This window comes from Rhinolophus ferrumequinum, chromosome 10 (assembly GCF_004115265.2).
Source record: "Rhinolophus ferrumequinum isolate MPI-CBG mRhiFer1 chromosome 10, mRhiFer1_v1.p, whole genome shotgun sequence".
Lineage (NCBI taxonomy): Eukaryota > Metazoa > Chordata > Mammalia > Chiroptera > Rhinolophidae > Rhinolophus > Rhinolophus ferrumequinum.
Genome location: NC_046293.1, coordinates 50,781,810 through 50,799,798, shown reverse-complemented (window position 1 = coordinate 50,799,798; position 17,989 = coordinate 50,781,810). Strand labels below are relative to the sequence as shown.

Sequence of the window (17,989 nt, the reverse complement as noted above, 5' to 3'; positions counted from 1 at the left end):
GTGTAGGCACTGCTCTCTCTGCATGGGCTCCCAACATGGCACCTTTCTAGAACATTGAGGTGCAGAGAGGGGAGTCCAGAGCTGTGCCTTCTCCCTGATGACAGACCTGGCTGGTCACCCCCTTGGAATCTCAAGGGGCTACCGGCTGGTTCACTTGTCCTCCACCCTACCGGGCACACCCTCCTCAAGTGTCCGGGACTTGACATAGCTGAGGTGGGAGGGGTGTGCAGGCAGGAGACTGTGAGGAAGATGCCTTCTCCTCTGCTCCCACTTCCCCCTCCTGACCTCTAGCTCTATTTCTATATTTGGTCTCTCTCTCTCTCTTTCTTTCTCTCCAGCCCCACTCTTGCCCTCCTCACTCCCATATCTGACTCTCTAGGCCTCCCCTGGCTTCAGCTTCCCTGTCTTTCCACAGAGGACTGTGGAGGCCATGGAGGTCCATAGGGAGGGTGTGGGAAGGATAAAGAGAAGAGGGCATGAGCCGGAGTGTCCCAAGGAGAGGCTCCTGGGGAGAGATGAGGCATAACATGAACATCATTGGTTTATTGGGAAGCCCCCACCCCAAACACCAGCAGCCCTACCCCATGTATCTTTAAGCAGAAATAAATAAGGCAGCATTTAGTGAATCTGTCTGTCTCCCTCCTAGAGAGCCTTGGGAAGGGTCAGCCTCTGCCGTGCTAGGAGCTGGGATCCCTTTGACTCTTGAGGAGGGTCTGGGGAGAGTGGGGGATGAAGAGCGCAGGCCACCCCTTCCTGGCCTGGCCCTGGGGCAGCCTGTGAGCATGGTGCTGCATTCACAATCTCTGAGGTCTGACCTCATGGCAGCAGCTCGCTCTGTCCCAAAGGGACCCCTCCCAATCAGACCCCAGCCCCTGGCCCCCACCCCAAGAGTCCCATCATCGGTTCCTGCTCCCATTTCTAACTGTGCAGCCTGGGAAGCCGGTACCTCCTCCCCAGTCCAGAGGACCTAGCTGTGGGGGGGAGGAAGCTTTGCTGCATGTCCCCCCCACTTTTTCCCCTGTGGTACAGGGGCTAAGGGGCTAGCCCCTGCCTGACGCTGGTCAGCGGGCAGTCAGCTCCATGGTCTTCTTTCGCTCTTCATGCTGCTCCTCCCAGTCTTCTTCGGGCTCGTATGTGCCCTTGACGACAGCCACACGCTCACTCAGGCTCAGGGAGTTGGGGAAGAGCAGGTAGAAGTAGAGGATGGCAGCCAGGGCAGCCCCCACAATGGGCCCCACCCAGAATACCTGGTGGAGACAGGGCAGCGTCAAGGGGCTGAGCCCCGGTCCTCAGAGACCAATACTTCCCCTCTCCAGAAGACAGACTCATGGACCCTCAGAGGAGACAGACATATAGACTTCCAGACCCCGGAAGGAAAGACTTCCTCCCACCTCAGGATATACTGATACTGCACTCCCCAGTGACAGGGATGTGGACCACAGATACTAGCATCCTTAAAGGAGACAGACAGATCCCTAGAGGGACAGGGCCCCTCCAACCCCACCCTAAAAAGAGACAAATGAACTTTCAGAGGGAGAAGACATACAGGTCCTCAGAGAGACAAACAGAACTCCTCTCCATTCCACACTGGGATAGAGACAGACTCTAGAGAGAGCTCATGGTGACAGATTATCCAGAGGCACAGACCCATATGAAGGAAGACTCTCCCAAGCCTTCAACAGGGACCGACAAATAAAACATCAGACAGTGGACAGACACACAGACCCCTAGAGGGACAGACAAAATCCTCAGAGGAGATCAACACTGAGGTACAGATCCCCTGCCTTCCCTAGAGTGACAGACACATATAGTTCCCCCTCAACCCTCCAACCAGGGTCCCCTGTCCCCAGGGTCTCAGGCCCTGAAAATCTAGCCCTACCCTTGCTCTGGCTGCATCCCATTCCCTTCTGTGTCTCCTCTCCAGCTGCCGCTCCCAGGGCTCACCCCTGAGCTCTGGGCCCATAGCATCTTGAAAGTTCAGTTAGCTCTCGGCTGCCACAGCCAGGTGTCCAGGCCCTCACTGCCAGGGATCCAGGGGAGTCCCAGACTCACCCAGTGCTCAGACCTGAACTCCTTCATGACCACTGCGGGGCCGAAAGAGCGGGCTGGATTCATGGAGCAGCCGGTGAAGTAGATCTGGACAGAGAACGATGTGGTGAGGAGTGCAGCATGCTTGTTCCCTTCCATAGTGCCCCCAACTCTCCCAGGGCCACCCAGAAGTTCAGGGGCTCAGCCAGGTCTCCAACTCACGTCTCCTGATTCCTAGGCTGGTGACCTCTCCCTATCCTAAGCTCAGGCTTGGTTTCCTGCCCTTATTCCAATTCCCACTTACTTCCATCTTTCCTCAGCCTAGAGAAGGTTTTGGGTGTCCAAGTCTGGATCAGAGTATAACAGCACCACTCCAGGCCCAAACTGCAGGGCTCACTGGTCTGGAGGGGTACTGATCTGGGGCCCCATTATTTACCCTGAGGGGCTCCCCACAACCCCAGCCATATGACAGCTCCACTCACCCCCACGAGATGGCCTAGTGTGACCGACAGACCAATGGACAGGGCTGGGGAGCCCACCGGGCTAGTGCGACGGGAGTCAGTGGAGGAAAAGATGCAGAGTGCCAGCTGGAAGGTCAGAATCAGCTCTGCCACCAAAGCGTGGCCCGGCGTTGTGTCGTTGCTGAGCTGCAATGGGAGTGTGGGTTAGAACCCCTGCTTTCTTCTGGCTCTATGGCCAGGGGCTTGGGGAGATGGGCTTTGGGTCTCCAAAGACACCTAGGGCCCAGTGCATGTCAAATCAGGGAGGTCATTTGCCACAGAGACTACATATTTCACAGTATGTGAAAAGCTTGGAGTGCAGGCCTGTGGCCAAAGGGCAGTGTGTGGGGAGCTTTTCCTGGATACAGTTCTGTCAACCGTACTGCTCAGTCCCCACCCTCCACAAGTTGGCATTTACCCTCCCTCCTGTAGGCAGCTTCCCAGTTTGCCTCCTGCATCCCCAGCCCACCTCCTGTGGTGCCTGACCAGCTGCCAGTGCCAACCTCAAACCCGTCTCTCCAGTGTGGCTGACTCACGGTTTGACAATGGCCGAGAAAATCCTCCTCTGTGTTTGATTAATGAACCCAGTTTGCATGGGACATGGGGGCTGAATGTGGGGCTGTGGGAGGGGAGACAGCAGGGGCCAGGGACAAGAACCAATGTCCAACAGAACTGAATTAGGCGGTTCACATGCATGGTTTCTAAATGGGATCCCTTGACACCTGCTGTAGCAGATTATGACCATCTCCATGTAATGGCTAGAAAAATGAGACCTAGAGGGGCCAGGGTCAGTGGAAGCCAGAATTACAATCCATCTTTCTCTGATGATTCCATGAAACCACTCCACTGAGGAGCAGACATGAGCCACGAGGGGTCCAAGAGGAAGGCAGAATTCAGGGGTGAGACAGGAGAAAAGGCAGAAGTTTGGGGCAAGAAAGGAGGGGCAGTAGGTACCAGGAGAGAGGCCAGGAAGGATCGGCAGGAGGGGAGCTGGCAGAGGAGGTGGGTATGATCCAGGGAGGTTGAGCAGGGGCACACGCCAGCCTGGGGATTCATCTTCCTGGCCTTGGAGGCTGTCACCTTCTTTGCAAGGGTGTGTACTGGTCCTTAGTAGCACCCATTCTTGAGGTGGGGCATGGGGGCCTGGTCCCAAGCTCACCCCAGGATCCCTTGGGTACTCACCTCGTTGACAGCCAGCTTGCCCCGGGCATTGACTGGTGCCACCCCATAGAGGATGCCGGCTCCGGCAATGGCACCCACCAGCTGGGCCACCACGTAGAAGACAGCCCGGAGCAGGGAGATCTGGTTGCCCACTAAGAGGGCCAGTGTGATGGCGGGGTTGATGTGGCCACCGCTCACTGGCCCCAGGGCCTGGGCGAGGGTGCCAATGGCCAGGCCAAAGGCCAGAGAGATCTGCAGGATGGTGGGCAGCGCCGACGGCCACGGGAGGGCAGAGCCAAGGCCGAAGAAGACAAAGATGAGGGTGGCCAGGAACTCAGTGAAAACGGCCTTGACGAAGGCCACCGAGCACACTTCCTTCTTCATGGTAGGTGCAGGTGCTGAGCGGCAGCGGTGGGCACACGTCGGGGCAGCGGTGGCGTTGGGGACAGGGGTCTGGCTCCCTGGCTCGGCGCGCTCTCCTGGGCCCACTGTGCGACTAGCGGCCTGGCGCCCGCCCTGCATCGGACGCTATATAGAGGGCGGGCGCTGGGGAGCGGGACCAGTGCGGGGGGGGGGGGGGGGGGGGGGGGGGGGGGGGGGGCAGTGGGCGGCTCCCACGCTCGGGGGCCAGCACCGTGCGCAGGGAGGGAACTTTGCCGCGGTCCTGGGCTCGCCACTGCCCGGGCCCGGCGCGTCTCCCCGCGGGGGCAGCGTGTGACCTGCCCGGGCTAAGCGACCCAGGAGGCGGTATATACCGGCCGGGCGGCAGGGGACCGGCGCATGGTGCGCTCCAGGCGGTTCCCACGCTCAAGTGCGCGCTGTTGGTCCGGGACTCCCGGGGAGACTTCTCTCCGGCCGGGCTCACCTGTCCTATGGACCTCCAGACGGCTGCCTCTGCCCGGCTTTTATCTCTGGCCGCGGTATCCCCTCTTTCTCCTCTTGGGCCCTGGCTCCGGCTCCTCCTTTTCCTCCTGCGACTGGGGCATCCTTACTCAGCCTCAGCTGGAGTGATGCGGTTCCCCGAGGCCAGCGCCACCCAGCTCCCTGCCGCCCGGTAGCTGGCGCGGGAAGCCGGGCTGAGTGGTGCGGGGAGGTCCGGTCCTCGTTGACCTCTCTCGGGCCCCGGCCAGGCGATCCTCCGGAGTTGGAATGGGGGCGTTTTGGGAAAAGATGGCACTGCGCCTGCCTGCCCCGCGCTTGGCAATCCTTGACCCCCAGCTGCTGGGCAGTCCTGGTTGAAGGCGGCGGATCCCGGGAGGCGCCCGCTGCTCCGCAACCATTTTAACCCCTCCAGGAGCACAGCCCTCTTGAGGATCCCAGCGAGTCCCCGAAGGAGGTGGGGGCCGGGAGTTCACTTTGTCCATGGGACAGGAGGAGGCATAGCCTCGGTTCGGTTGTGGTTTAGGTCAGGGAAGAGGCCCTGGGACTCGGGGGTCGGAGTGGGGTGCGGCGAGGGTGCACGCACTACTGACCTCCCACGGGAGATCTTGGCCTCTCCCGCCTTGCTGTCAGAAGCCCCCCACTCTGGATCTCAGGTTTCCCTTCTCCTCCACCTCCAGCTCCTCTCCCTCCTCTCAGTCTCTTTCCTCTCCTCTCCCTTCAATCCCTCCCTCTGTCTTTATTTCTCTCCCTCAGGCAATCTCTCCGCCTCTCTTCCCTCTTTCTCCAGTTTGTTTCTCCGAACCTTGACAGTCTCTCTTTTTCATACTTTTTGTCTTTCTCTTCAGTCTCTCTGCTCTTCTCCTTCTGTCAGTCTCTTCCTTCCTTTCTCAATCTCTCTCTCTCCTTTCCATTTCTGTTTTTTCCCTTCCTGTTACAGTCTTAGCTTTAGTCTCTCTGTCTGCGTCTCCATTCATCTCCCAGTTTCTATCTCCTAGTCACCTTTCCTCTCTTAATTTCTGTGGCTTGCTTTGGTTCTGTTTCTACCTCACTTTCCAGGTCTGTCTTTCTTACATGTGGTCTTTTTCAGGGACCCCCAAAGTCAAGTCCTTCCACCCCTGGACTGGGGTGACACTTTCTTCCATTTTGCACCCCCCTCCCCCATGTCCTTGCCATTTTCTCCCTGAAATCCCAGCTGCTCTCCACCATTCCTCCCACCCCTCCCTCTTCCCATCTCTAGGTGAGGCATGTGGGGAATGAAGTTGGAGGGCCCTCCAGGGCTTGGAGGAGGGGCAGGGAACCTCCCCCCAGGATCACAGAGAGGAGCTGCACTAAAGACCCTCCCACCAGCAGTGCCCTGTGTGTCCTTGGGAAGCACTTAGCACAGTGCCTAGCTCAGAGTAAGCCTCACTAAAGTTTCCTCTTGTTGTAAATGTAATTTACAGAGCTGCCGGAGGGCTCTGTGTGGAGCTGAGGTGGGCAGTGCAGCAGAGGGTGAGAACAGGTGCTCCTCTGTCAGTCTATCAGGCAGGGGCTCAGGAGGAAGGCCAAAGACCTGGAGGAGTGGACTTTGGGCCCTGTGGCAGCTAAGAAGCCAAAGAAAACAGGGACCAAAGAAACGCTGCTATTGTTCCTCCTCCGTGCAATGTTTCCTGCTGGTACAGCTCCTCCCCCACAGCTCTCCTCTTAAGGTAGGAGGTCGGAGCATGGCAGCTATATACAGGATTTGCTTCTGGACTTGGGTCTCAGGGCTTGTCATGGACTTGGCCCAGACTGGAGCAATGAGCCTGACGACTCCACAGGCCGTTGGGGGCCAGGACCCTTGGCTGTTGAACTTGCTTGCCTCCAGTGTGCACGCTTTCACTTTCTTTCTCATCTTCTCTCTCCAGGTACTGTCTTTGGAATCTATAGGTCTCAAACTCCGTTGTCTTGGAGTGGGAATGATTTGGCAGTGTTCACAGGAGGCTGGGCCGCCAGGGGAAGCTCCTACTTGAGGATCTGAGCCCAATCTTTTACAACTTACCAAGGTCTTTGGCCTTGACTATGTGATTTAATTCTGAGCTACCTGTGAGGAAACCCAGACTCAGAGGTTATTGCCTCACCCAGCCAGGATCACGGGTCACACAGTGACCTGAGATGGGAACCGCAGGGTCACAGGGAATGGGCCTGGTGTGGCTGAAGAAGGAGACACTATCTGTCAAGATTGCTCAGATTTATTGAGCACTTACTATGTGCACTGTTCTAGGCACATTGGGTATATAGCCATGAGCTGGCACACGTCTGTTTTGTGAAATTAATATTCTAGTGAAAAGAAACAGACAATAAACAATGGACATATGTAAATTATATAGTACCCTAGAATCTGGTAAGTGCTGTAGAAAAATAGGATATGTACTGGGGTAGGAGTGGAGGTTCTTTGAAATTTTAAATGGGGTAGCAGTGTAGGTCTTATTGAGAAGGTGACATTTGAACAACGCCTTGAAAGAGGAGAGAACCACGCATATATCTGGGGGAAGAACATTCTAGGCAGAGGGAGCTGCCAGTGTTGCTGGAGCAGAGGGAGCAAAGGAGAGCATAAGGAGATGAAGACAGAGGTGGTGGAGGTGGGCAGACGTGTGCGTCACCGAAAGGACTGCAGGCTTTACTTGAGAAAGTCCCTGAGCCAAGGACTGGCGTGGTCTGACAATGTTTTTAATGCAACCCCTCTGCTGCTGTGTTGAAAAGAGATCAGAGGGGCAAGAATGGAAGCAGGAGCCCAGTAGTCAGCTATCCAGGGAGAGATGATGGTGGTCTAGACCGGGGGGCGGGGGAGTTACTGAAGGCGAGGGTGATTGGATTCTGAATCCTTTGTGAAGGTGGAACTGACAGGATTCCCTGATAGAGCTCATGTGGTGTGTGAGCGTGAGGATTCAAGGATGCCGAGCTTTTTGGGCTGAGCAGCTGGAAAGATGGAGTTGCTATCAGTTGCGATGAAAGGACTGTGGGAAGAGCAGTTTTGGGGAGAAGAGCAGGTGGTCAGTTTTGGGCATGTTGAGTGTTAGGTGTTGTCCAAGACCCTGGAGGTCCCTACCTTGACTTCCCAACATGGTGCTGCAGCGGCACGAGGGTACCAAAAGGGGCTGTTCTTTGCTCTGTCTGCAGGCTACACAGCCTGCCCATGTCTTGGTGCCCTTTCCACGATGCCACCTGGGTGACAAAGCCTGGGTTGCCCATCTGGCCAGGTTGGCAGTGGGAATTTGCTACCAGTTAGTTGAGCATTGAAATCTCCTCTGCACCGTTCCTAACAGCAGCTCTGAGGAGCTCAGGACACGCCAGAGATTCCAGTCTGTGTCTGGCATCCTGGACCGTGTTGACCATTTCTCAGTTGTGGCAGAAACCGTACTTATTGGCAAATGAGCATTTATTGAACTTACTATATGCAGGGCCCTGTAGTAGACAAGACAGCTGAAGGAAGACAGACGAACTGGAAGGAGCCCTGGCCCCAGTGGGAGCAGTCTAGCTGGGAGGCATTGCATATATACAGAATCATAGCTTAACGATACAAAACAACATCAAAGCAACATTTGCAGGTGCAAGTCCTTTGGCACAAAGTGGGAACGTGGGAGTGGATGCTGCTGGGACCCGGTGGTCAGCGACCTCCTCCCCTCAGCTCAGAGCTTTCTCTGTCCCCAGCTAGGCGACCCGGAGGCCTATCCACCTGCCTCTATATTGCCCGGCTTCTGTAGTTTGTGGTGTGTCTGATCTCCGTCCTCCTCCAGACTGGGTGCTGTTCAAGGGCAGAAACCAGCCCTTCATTCTTTGTCATTTTCTCCCTGTCCTACCACAGCCCTCCCCCAGGCCCTGTGTCCACAAGTCAGTGGGCTGGACTGGCTCAGCTGTGGGCTCTGGTGTCGGCCAGCGGCTTCCAAGAGGGGCCTAGGACTCGCCTCAGACCAGGATGGTCTCCTCTGACTTCTGAGTGGAAAGATTAAGGGGTTTTGAATAAAAAGGCCTGAATTCTAGTCTTGGTTCCACTACATAGAGCTGTGTGACTTAAGACCAGTCTCTGAGTTTCAGTTCATTAATCCAAAAAAAGGGGAAGAACAGTAGTCATGTGCCACGTAACGAGGGGGATGCGTTCTAAGAAATGCATCGTTCGGTGATTCCGTCATTGCGTGAACATCATAGATTGCACCTTCACAAACACAGTTGGTATAGCCCACTACTGTCATTGGATGCACTATACTTTTATGCCGTGGGCAGTAGGTTTTACACCAGCATTACCACAAACGTGTCATGTGTTGTGCCATGATGTTACTATGTTACGACTACGATGTCATTAGAAGGAATTTTTGGCTCCATCATAATCTTATGGAACCACTGTCATCTCTGCGGTCAGCCATTGACCCAAATGTCATTACATGGCACAGGACTGTATTTGCTCTGCCTATCTCACAAGGTTGGGATAAAGGAACGCTTTAGAAATAATAAAACCCTGCATAGCTGGGGGCCATTGTCCTTCCCTAACCTGACTGAAGTTTTAGGATTAAATGAGCGAATGCATGTAAAGTGCGCAGCCCAGAGGCTGGGACACAAGAGGTGCTTAATAAGTATCAGTTCCCCTCCACCTCCATCACTCTGAATCCTGCTTTGACCTCTGACCTTAGTGACCCAATCTGAGCTGGAACCGGTGGGGATCTCATATTTAGTTTTGGGGAGATGAAATCCAGGAAGTGAAACAGACATAGAGAGAAATTCTTGGCAACTTTAGAGGGATCTGCTGGGGTGAAGTGGGGTGGGGATGAGGTGCCGGAGACACATCTGGGTTTGGCTCACAGCTCAGGGCCTTGCTGTCTTTGAACTTCCGGAGCAAGGACACTCAGCTACTAGGAGTACAGCCCTGGAGTCACTTTGGTCTCTGACTTGACCCCTACCCCAGTAGTGAGGCCAGGTAGCCGGCACCAGCTCTCTGGGGTTTGGAGAGAATCATCTCCATAGCACCTATGGCCCAGGGCAACCTTTTTCTGATCCCAAAGGGCGCTTTGGCCAAGGAAGACAACAAAGACATAGATGCAAAGGTGGGCGTAATTACAGAGATGTTCCTTATACTCAGTCCATCTCTGAAGGGAGTGGAGGGCAAGAAGAAGCTGGAGACGCCAGTGTGCAGTGAGTGTTTGGTGCAGTGTGGGACAGACACAGATAAAAGTCTTGAAAACATAGAGGCAACAGAGAGCATGGAGAAGGGGGCTCAAGGTGTGATTCTTAGGTTAGCTGTGCAGTAGGCTGGAGAGGAAGGAGAGAATGGATGGTCTGGGCAGTGGGAGGAAGGAGAGAACAGCCAGGGTGCACTCAGGTCCAGAGAGGTGAAGAGGCTGGACCAGGGTGGGACCAACCCCAAGCCCATCTCCTCTGCCTGCACCTTAGGGTTCCCAGGGCTCTCCTTTGCTTTGACCACCAACTAAAGAAGGTAAAAGAGGCCAAGGGTCAGGCCCCTTCTGAGTTCTCACCCCAGGAGGCAGAAATAATGGACTCATTTCAATAACGCATGATAACGATATGAGGAATTACAGTTCACACAGCACCTTTACATGCATCACCTCCCTTAATCCGTTAATCTCCTTTGAGAACCCTTTGAGAACTAATTCACTGGCCTGGAAATTTAGAAACCCAGGCTCTACACACAGACCTCTGCCTGGACAAGTCATTTCCCTTCTCTGGTCCTTGGAGTGCTAGGCTGCTTTTGCCACAATAATTGTCTTGTTGATGGGTGCCGGAAGGGAGGCAGCTCTGGGACTAAGGAGGAGAGAGGGAGGGAGGGAGGGGAGAGAAGGAGAGATTCCTGGGGAGGAAGAGCTGCTACCTGGGGAGGAGGGCCTGCGATGGGATGGGTGATGGAAGGGTGTTGCCTGGGGCTTGTGGATGCGTGCCTGAGTGCCTTGCCCAGCCAGCCATAGGTGTGTGTGGGGTGAGAGGGCTCACTTTCAAAACTGAGTGTCTCCTTTCAAGAAGTGTCTAATTGCAAATCCCCCCCCCAACCACCACCACCAAGACAAAGCCAGGGGCCCCAAAAGGGCTTTTGTTTTCCCTGTCACAGTGGGAGGCTAATCTCTAGGTCTGGAGCGCCCCCACCCCCAGATGGGGGTTCCAAGGCACACGTCGGGTATGCACTCACACATGCTTGCTTCCTCTTTTGGAGATATTCTCCCTCAGGGCAGAAAGGAGGTCCTTGGTCACCCAACCTTCCTTTTTTCCAGAGGCCACTTCTGGGGGAGCCATTCTCTGGTTCATACCTCTCTGCCTCCAGCAATAGGTCCTGACAAGTCTTGGGGCCCAGTGCTGCAGCTTGAGGAAATGTTCCAGGAGGGGCAGGGTAAGGGAAATCAAGGCCCTCCCTCAGCCCTCTGAAGGTGGCCTCCAGACCCTCCATTCCCTTCTCCTGGGGAGCAGGCTTTTAGACAGCCTGGACATGACCTCTGGCAAGGACTCATCCACTGCAGAGGAAGTGGATTTATTGCAGTGGGGGAGGAGACGGTCAACGATGGCAGCGGGAGGTCACCAGCCAGTGCACACTTGCACCACCCACCACAGCACACCTGCTCCGCTTTAGGAGCTTTAGGAGCACGCACAATCCTGCATCTGGGGACAGAGAGGCACTCAGGGATGAACACACTTGCACACTGGCAAAACCCCATTTCCAGAACCCATAAGGCAGGGTCTGTGTACTTTGACCCTCCCACCCCACCCAGAGTGGGGAGTCGGAGCAGGCTCTCCAGAACCTTCCTCTGACTGCTCCCCTGCCCTCCTTCCCCAGCTTGGTCCCCAAGTCCCCAGACTGCTGCAAGGGGCCAAAGGGTCGACGATTCGCCCGCCAGCAGCCTCTGGACAGGAGCCATGCTCACCGCTAGCCCCGCAGCCCTGGTAGGGCTGTGCCCTCCCGGAAGCAGCTACTCTGCACTGGGGGCCAACTTCGGACCCCGGGGAGAGGAGAGGCGGGCGGGCCCTTCTGCCCCAGGCCAGGGCCGGCGGGAGTGGCGGGTGGGACCTGGGAGCTGCCCCTGGGGCCGGGCCGTCGGGGCCGCGCCCGGGGCGCTCAGGCCTTGCTGCCCCGCGGGAGGCTCTGCGGCGAGTGCAGCTCCACCGACTGCCGCCGCCGCACCTCGCGCTCCTCCCAGTCGGTGTCCGGCTCTAGCCCCTTGAGCACGGCCAGGCGCTCCGACAGGCTCTTGGCGGGCGGGAACAGGACGTAGTTGTAGAGGAGGGAGCCCAAGATGGCGCCGACCAGGGGTCCGATCCAGAAGACCTGGGGGAGCAGAAAGGCGGCTCGCAGGGCGCGCGGGGCCGGGACGGCGGGGGCTGGGGGCGGGGGGCCGGGGACCCGGCGGGAGGACGGCGCCGTTGGTGCCGCTACTCCCCGCGCGCGGCTGGGCCCGGGGACCTGCTCTTCTCCCGCCTATGTTGGGAAAGAGGCCTCCCACGCGATCAAGGTTATAAAATTAGTATCATGTAATTAATAATGACAACACGGATCTGTTAGGGAAGACTTGTTAGTTGGGGGTTAAGGGTGCGAATTCCCAAGCGGACTGCCTGGGTAGACTTAGTTATACTTACCCTCTCTGTGCCTCAGTTTCCTTTCATTATAATGCTTACCTCCTAGGTTGTTGTGAAAGCTAAATGAATTAATACCGGGGGTGCCCAAAAAATGTATACACGTGACTTGTATTCATCTTTTGTTATTAGTATATATTGACTATTACAATTTTAATACAGTTTTTTCCTTTCTTAAACTGTATACATTTTTTTTTTTTTTTAGCACCCTCTGTATTTGCAAAGCACTTAGAATAAGGCCCGGCATATACTAAACACTAGATAAGTGTAAGTGTTAACTGGTATAAGTATTACTGTTTATCGAGTTCTAAGGCACTAAGTGTTTTACATCAGTAACCTCACTTAATCCTTCCAAAAAGCCAGAGAGACCAGAATTGAGATTATCCTCACCTACAGATGTGGAAACTGAGTTTTCAGCATCAGACCTGTTGGGTGGAACCCAAGGCTCCCCAGGGCCCCAGGAGGAAGAGTGTGGAGGGTTTGCTGAGCCCCCACCCCACTCTATGCCAGCCCTTGCTGAGACTGGTTTCTGGTGATGGGAAAGCAGGGAGGTGTCAGCCATTACCCAGTGATCATCAAATTTGCCGGTGACAACGGCTGGAGCCAGGGAGCGGGCAGGATTCATGGAACAGCCAGTGAAGTGGATCTACAATGGAAGGTGGGGGTCAGAGAGAGAAGGGAGGTGAGTACTGGGCAGGGAGTCCTTGCACCCCTCTCCAGTGCTTGACCTCAACCTAAAGGATGTCCATTCCACGGACAATTAAGTTCATGTTATATTTACAAGGCTCTATATTCATTTGAGGCAGGAGTAATGTGTCTCTGGGGTATCTGACAGTCAAACCCTCTGGGGTGTGTCTGTCCCTCTTGGGAGTTCTGTATCTGTCCCTCTGGGGGGTCTTTGTGTCTATCACTTCCGGGGGTTCTGTGTATCTGTCTCTAAAGTGGTCTGTGTGTCTGTTTCTTTGGGGTAAAGTCTGTGTGTCTGCCCCTCCAGAGAGGCTGGAACCAGTGGCAATGACCTACCCCAAGGAGGTGGCCCAGGGCCACAGAGAAGCCAATGGAGAGGGCGGGGGTGCCCAGGTTGTCTCCACGGCGCTCATCGGTGGAGGCAAAGATGCAGAGCACCAGCTGCAAGGTCAGGAAAAGCTCCACAGTGACGGCCTGGCCAGCTGTTGCGTTGTTGTTGAGCTGAAGACAGAGGAGGGTAGGTGGGAAAACAGTGAGTATTCTCCCCACACTGGCTCCGTCTTCCTGCCCACCTGCCACGGCTACAGAGCGGCTTCCAGGCTGGGAGCCAGAACACCGGGGCTCACCAGCCATCTTAGCCGAAATTAATGATGGCTTCTTCCTGGGCCATGGCCCAAAGGCAGAGGGACAGAGCCCAAGACTGCCCATGGTCTCCCAGCCAGAGGTAGGAAAACTGACTCCACAGCCCATTAGATTTCGGGACAGGGGTTGTGTGTCTACAATATGAGAGGAAAAGGATGCTGAGTCCAGAATTTCTGTTTCCTAAAGAACAAGAAGGAAAGAAGTTTTGGTAGGAACAGTAGGTAGGAAGCTTTAGGCCACATAACAGAAAGGCCTCTCTCCCTAGACCATGAGGTGTAGCAAGAGGCCTGTTGTCTTTCTTCTTGTGGTCAAAGGGCCCCCAGGGACAGAGTCTAGCTTGGGTCTGAGGATGGTCTGGTGAACCCCTTCCCCCACGAGTCTAGCATGTGACTCTTTCCTCTAACCTTTGCCTATTTCCCACTGCATTTCAGGCCTCAATTTTGCCGTGATTTGCTCCCTGCACATCCCATGGAGGTTGGGGCGGGGTGCTGGAGCCCTACACTGAGATGCCTCCACACCCAGGTGGGGTGCCCATGGCCCTCGCAGACCCTGCCTTGGGTAACCAGAGAACTTGGGGCCAAGCAAAGAGACAATTTCATAACTGGACCACACCCAGCACTGGATTTCTCTCTGGGTTTTGTCATCCTGTGCCTTACACCCTGCCTTCTGGGGCTGGGCACTGCACCGGGTGGAGCTCTGACAGCTCTCACCTCCCACGCTCCTTCTGCAGGCCCTGCACCTCCACTCCTGGGTCCCAGACATTGGGCTGTCACCCTTGGGTCTCTCCAGGATCTAACCTCAATCCCCTGTGATCCAATGTCAGAGCCTCTAGAGGGGGACCGTGAAAAGAGCTTTGAAGGCAGACACTTTGGAGGCCTCTGACTTATCATGGGACCCTATTTACTTCAGCTTTAGTTTGTCCTTCTGTAAAACGGGGATAACAAACCAGTTCTGGAGGACTGTGTGTGGACTAGAAATGACAAGGGCAGAACCTCAGCGCATTCCCACTGGTAAATGGCTGCTCTAAGGAGACAGTGCAGACATGGGTTTGGTGTCAGACAGCCCTGGATCCATTTCAGCCTAAGGTGCTGGCACTTACTGGTTCTGTGCTTTGAATCAGTTAAATATTTAACCTCAATTTACCACTCAGGGTAGGGGGATCACAGAATTCACATTGCAGTATTATACCAAGAGTGAGATGATATCTGGCCTAGCACAGAGCAGCTGTACATCAATGGGGTGCTGGAGGCCAGATTGGCCTTTCTAGGGAACTCAGAAGACACCTGGGACAACCTCAAAGACATCTGGCTTCCTCTAGCCTCAGGGTAACTCAGCCCCACTGCTGCCCGCTTCCAGCCAGGCAGGGTTCTCCCCAGCTCCTCAAGATAGTAAATGCTGAGCAGTAACTTGAGAGAAATTTTCCCGACCCCTCTATTCTGAGGGTCCCAGTGAACTGTGAAATGCTGGAGGAGCAGGACTGAGTGTCCCCACGTCCCCTTAGCAATCCCATTGCCCTGCTATTAGAGAAGATTCCCCAGCCACACATTCTAAAACGTTCTTGACCATGCTCTCAGTAAGTTTCTCTTTCAGTCTAACTTCACCTCTCCTTGCTGCCAACAGAACTAATGTCGTTCTCAGTGGAGATGGTCACCCTCCTCCGTCTGTCCCCGGCCATGGTCACTCTAATTGTTTCTGAGCCCTGAGTCCCCACCTCATCACACTTTCCAATTTGAAGAAGAGAGAAGTTCCCCAATTGGGATGCCTCTGCCCCACAAATGAGGAAGGGGACCCTGCAAAGGAGGGGGTGGCTGCAGAGACTGTGCGGGATTCTTCAGAGACATCAGAGCTCTTAATCCAGTGACCCAGGGACAGAGCGGGCCAAGAAATGCAGGAGATGGGGGCCCAAAAGAGGCATTTATTGTCTGGGTTTGGTATGTGGGTGGAGTGAGAGCTATGCTGAGAGGCACAGGTCATCCCTTCCCATCCATGCCCTCAGATGCCCAGGCTTTGCACAGACCCCGAAGGGGGTGGAGGGGGAGAGGCTGCGTCATCTGCCCCATTAGCCACTGTTCATGAAATCAGCAATTAGCTCACGGGCTCCAGCAGCTGGAGAGACCTTGCCCCTTCAGCTTTCCCCTGGATTCTGGTGCTGTCTCAGGTATTGACAAACTGTAGAACTTTTAGCCTGTTCTTCCCTTCTCTGAGCCTCAGTTTCCTTGTTTGCAAAACAAGGTTTACATTATGGCTCAGGGAAGGGACATTGGTCAGGTAGAAAGATCGTGGGTTTTGCAGTCAAGCGTGGGTTTGAAGCCTGGCTCTGGCACTTTCCCTCTCTGAGCCTCAGTTTCTGTATCCTTACTAAAAGATACATCCATGCCAACCTTGCAGGGCTGTTGCAAGGTGTCAGTAGGAGGCCCGTGAGGAGCCTCTGCCCTGAAGCCTGCACACAGTAGATGCTGAAAAAATGTTGGGTCCTTCTTCCCTCTAGAAGACCCTCGGGACTCGCAGTCTGAGGTTCCTCCCAGCTCAGAAAGTATGTCTGCTTTGGGATCCTGTCCTGTGCCGAGTTCTAGCCCAGTCCTTACTGTAATGCAGGCATCAAGTCCGACGGAAACCTTGCTGCTGCTCTTCCTCCAGGAGGCGCAGGGCAAAAGGTACCAGCAGACCTGTGTGTGTCCTGCTTCTGCTCTGCACTGTTGTGCCTTCTATCCTGATTGTCCTGTGGCAGCGGTGTTCCTGCCTCCAGCATCTCTACCTACCTGCCTCCCACCCTCCCTCTCTCCCCGTCTCTTTCTCCCTAGCCAAACCCTCACCCAGATCTGTTCCCTCCATCTCATCCTCTACAAGGGACTCCCCAGGACCTGCCCCTTGTGGAAGAGACAAAGTTCCGGCTACTTACGGCATTGATAGCCAGGTTCCCTCGGATGGCTGGCGGTGTGATCTCATGAAGCAGGGCAGCCCCTGCCACAGCCCCCAGCAGCTGAGCAGCCACGTAGAAGGCAGCCCGGAGAAAGGAGACGTGGCAGCCCACCAGGCAGGCCACAGTCACAGCAGGGTTGATGTGGGCCCCGCTGATGTGGCCCAGGGCCTGCACCAGGGTGCCAATAGCTAAGCCAAAGGCCATGGCGATTGACAGAACGGAGGGCAAGGTGTGTGGCCAGTTGAGGGCCGAGCCCAGGCCAAAGAAGACGAAGAGGAGTGTGGCCAGGAACTCTGCAAACACGGCCCTGGAGAAGGCTATGGACCGGAGTTCCCACATGCTGTGGAGACCTCTGTGGGCTGGCCCAGCGATCTCAAGGGCAGGAGGCTTGCGGATCTCTCCCTCCCTCCCTCCCTCTCTCTCAAGGTCTCTGGGGAGGCTGGGCCATGAGCATTTATAGAGTCCTTCCATCCTGGATTTGGACACGTGGGGCGGAGGTGGAGTTTGGGCCAATCCTCCTTTCCTCTATGGCTGCCCCCTGCCCCTGCTCCCCAACCCCTGCTCCCGCATGCTATCACCCCATCTTGGCCTTCACAGCTGACTAATGTTCCCCATTAATGAGCTCCAGATAAGGACTGACGTCCCCTGTTTTTCCGTGTTTGTTCCCTTGGTTACCCCAGGGCTCCTGCCCCAGGGCCTCCCCCTGCCCCCATCTTCTCTGTGAATAGGGATTCTGTAGGGGATTATGCTGAACCCCTTCTCTCTGACTCAAACTGTTGGCTAAGGCAGGGGCAACACTTTACCCAAAACTGACCATGAAAGAGGAAGTCCATGCTACCCCTTCTAGTGACTGGGAAGTTCTTCCTGTTGTCTGACCTCTGATTAATCCTTCTTGAAGGGGATGGAAAACAACTGGTTGGCTTGTGACATGAACCTTCCAAAGCATAAAAGCTTTGTGTCTCTTCTGTCCTTGCTTTCTAGCAGTGAATCACCTATACATCATTATTAAGCTTCACCTCCTCCCTGGACCCCAGCCAAATAGCAGCTCCCCCATAGCCTGGAGGCAGGGGGATGGTTTCCGTGGCATTGGGACCCTGGCCCTGGGTGATGGAGTCAACCCAGGATTGACTGAGGAAGCTTGTGGGCTTTCATTCCGGCATCACCCTCGTCTATCTTTGTGAACCCTTTCTTGGCTGTTTCTATAAGAAGGGGATAATAAACCTACCTTATTGGATTTGGGTTTGGATTAAATGAAATAATGTATATAAGGTGCTCAGAGCAGTGCCTGGCCCACAGTAAGCCATCAATATCCACTATGATTAATAGTATTCTTTATATTCTGAGGGGGAGAACAGGTGTTCCCAAACTCACATGTTAGGGTTCCAGAAGCTGTGACAGGCTCTAGGCACCCCCTGGAGCTCAGAGCCAAGCAGGACTCTGAGGGAGGACATTTCTGAGGGGCAGTGAGCTGTGCAGGATTGGGGAGGCTGTAATGCTCGATAACGACTCCAGCCACGGGGCCCATCATCCCAGCGTTGGGCAACGCCGCCTCCTGCCGTCGCTGCTGCTCTGGCTTGGGGTCTAGGAG

At 55.2% G+C, this 17,989-nt stretch overlaps 2 protein-coding genes across 2 annotated transcripts; both read right to left on the bottom strand.

The window, feature by feature from the left end:
* Positions 1-861: 861 nt before the first annotated feature.
* AQP5 (aquaporin 5) lies at positions 862-4,606 on the bottom strand. Its single transcript, XM_033117544.1, has 5 exons — positions 4,555-4,606; positions 3,711-4,217; positions 2,511-2,675; positions 2,053-2,136; positions 862-1,247 (listed from the first exon to the last, which is right to left on the bottom strand). Exons 2-5 carry the CDS (start codon positions 4,209-4,211, stop codon positions 1,062-1,064), a joined length of 936 nt encoding a protein of 311 aa, XP_032973435.1. The 5' UTR covers positions 4,212-4,217; positions 4,555-4,606; the 3' UTR covers positions 862-1,061.
* Positions 4,607-11,625: 7,019 nt separating this feature from the next.
* Positions 11,626-16,800, bottom strand: AQP2 (aquaporin 2). Its single transcript, XM_033117950.1, has 4 exons — positions 16,381-16,800; positions 13,176-13,340; positions 12,718-12,798; positions 11,626-11,847 (listed from the first exon to the last, which is right to left on the bottom strand). The coding sequence occupies exons 1-4, from the start codon at positions 16,738-16,740 to the stop codon at positions 11,638-11,640; spliced, it is 816 nt and encodes a 271-aa protein (XP_032973841.1). The 5' UTR covers positions 16,741-16,800; the 3' UTR covers positions 11,626-11,637.
* Positions 16,801-17,989: the final 1,189 nt, after the last annotated feature.

Excerpts from the sequence above, each read along its gene's own strand:
- AQP5 (XM_033117544.1), bottom strand. The coding sequence starts at position 4,211 with ATGCAGGGCGGGCGCCAGGCCGCTAGTCGCACAGTGGGCCCAGGAGAG. Across the intron at positions 2,676-3,710 it reads GCAAGCTGGCTGTCAACGAG|CTCAGCAACGACACAACGCC; the intron begins GTGAGTACCCAA and ends CTCCCATTGCAG. Across the intron at positions 1,248-2,052 it reads AGTTCAGGTCTGAGCACTGG|GTATTCTGGGTGGGGCCCAT; the intron begins GTGAGTCTGGGA and ends TGTCTCCACCAG.
- AQP2 (XM_033117950.1), bottom strand. The coding sequence starts at position 16,740 with ATGTGGGAACTCCGGTCCATAGCCTTCTCCAGGGCCGTGTTTGCAGAG. Across the intron at positions 12,799-13,175 it reads CCCTGGGCCACCTCCTTGGG|ATCCACTTCACTGGCTGTTC; the intron begins GTAGGTCATTGC and ends CTTCCATTGTAG. Across the intron at positions 11,848-12,717 it reads GCAAATTTGATGATCACTGG|GTCTTCTGGATCGGACCCCT; the intron begins GTAATGGCTGAC and ends CTGCTCCCCCAG.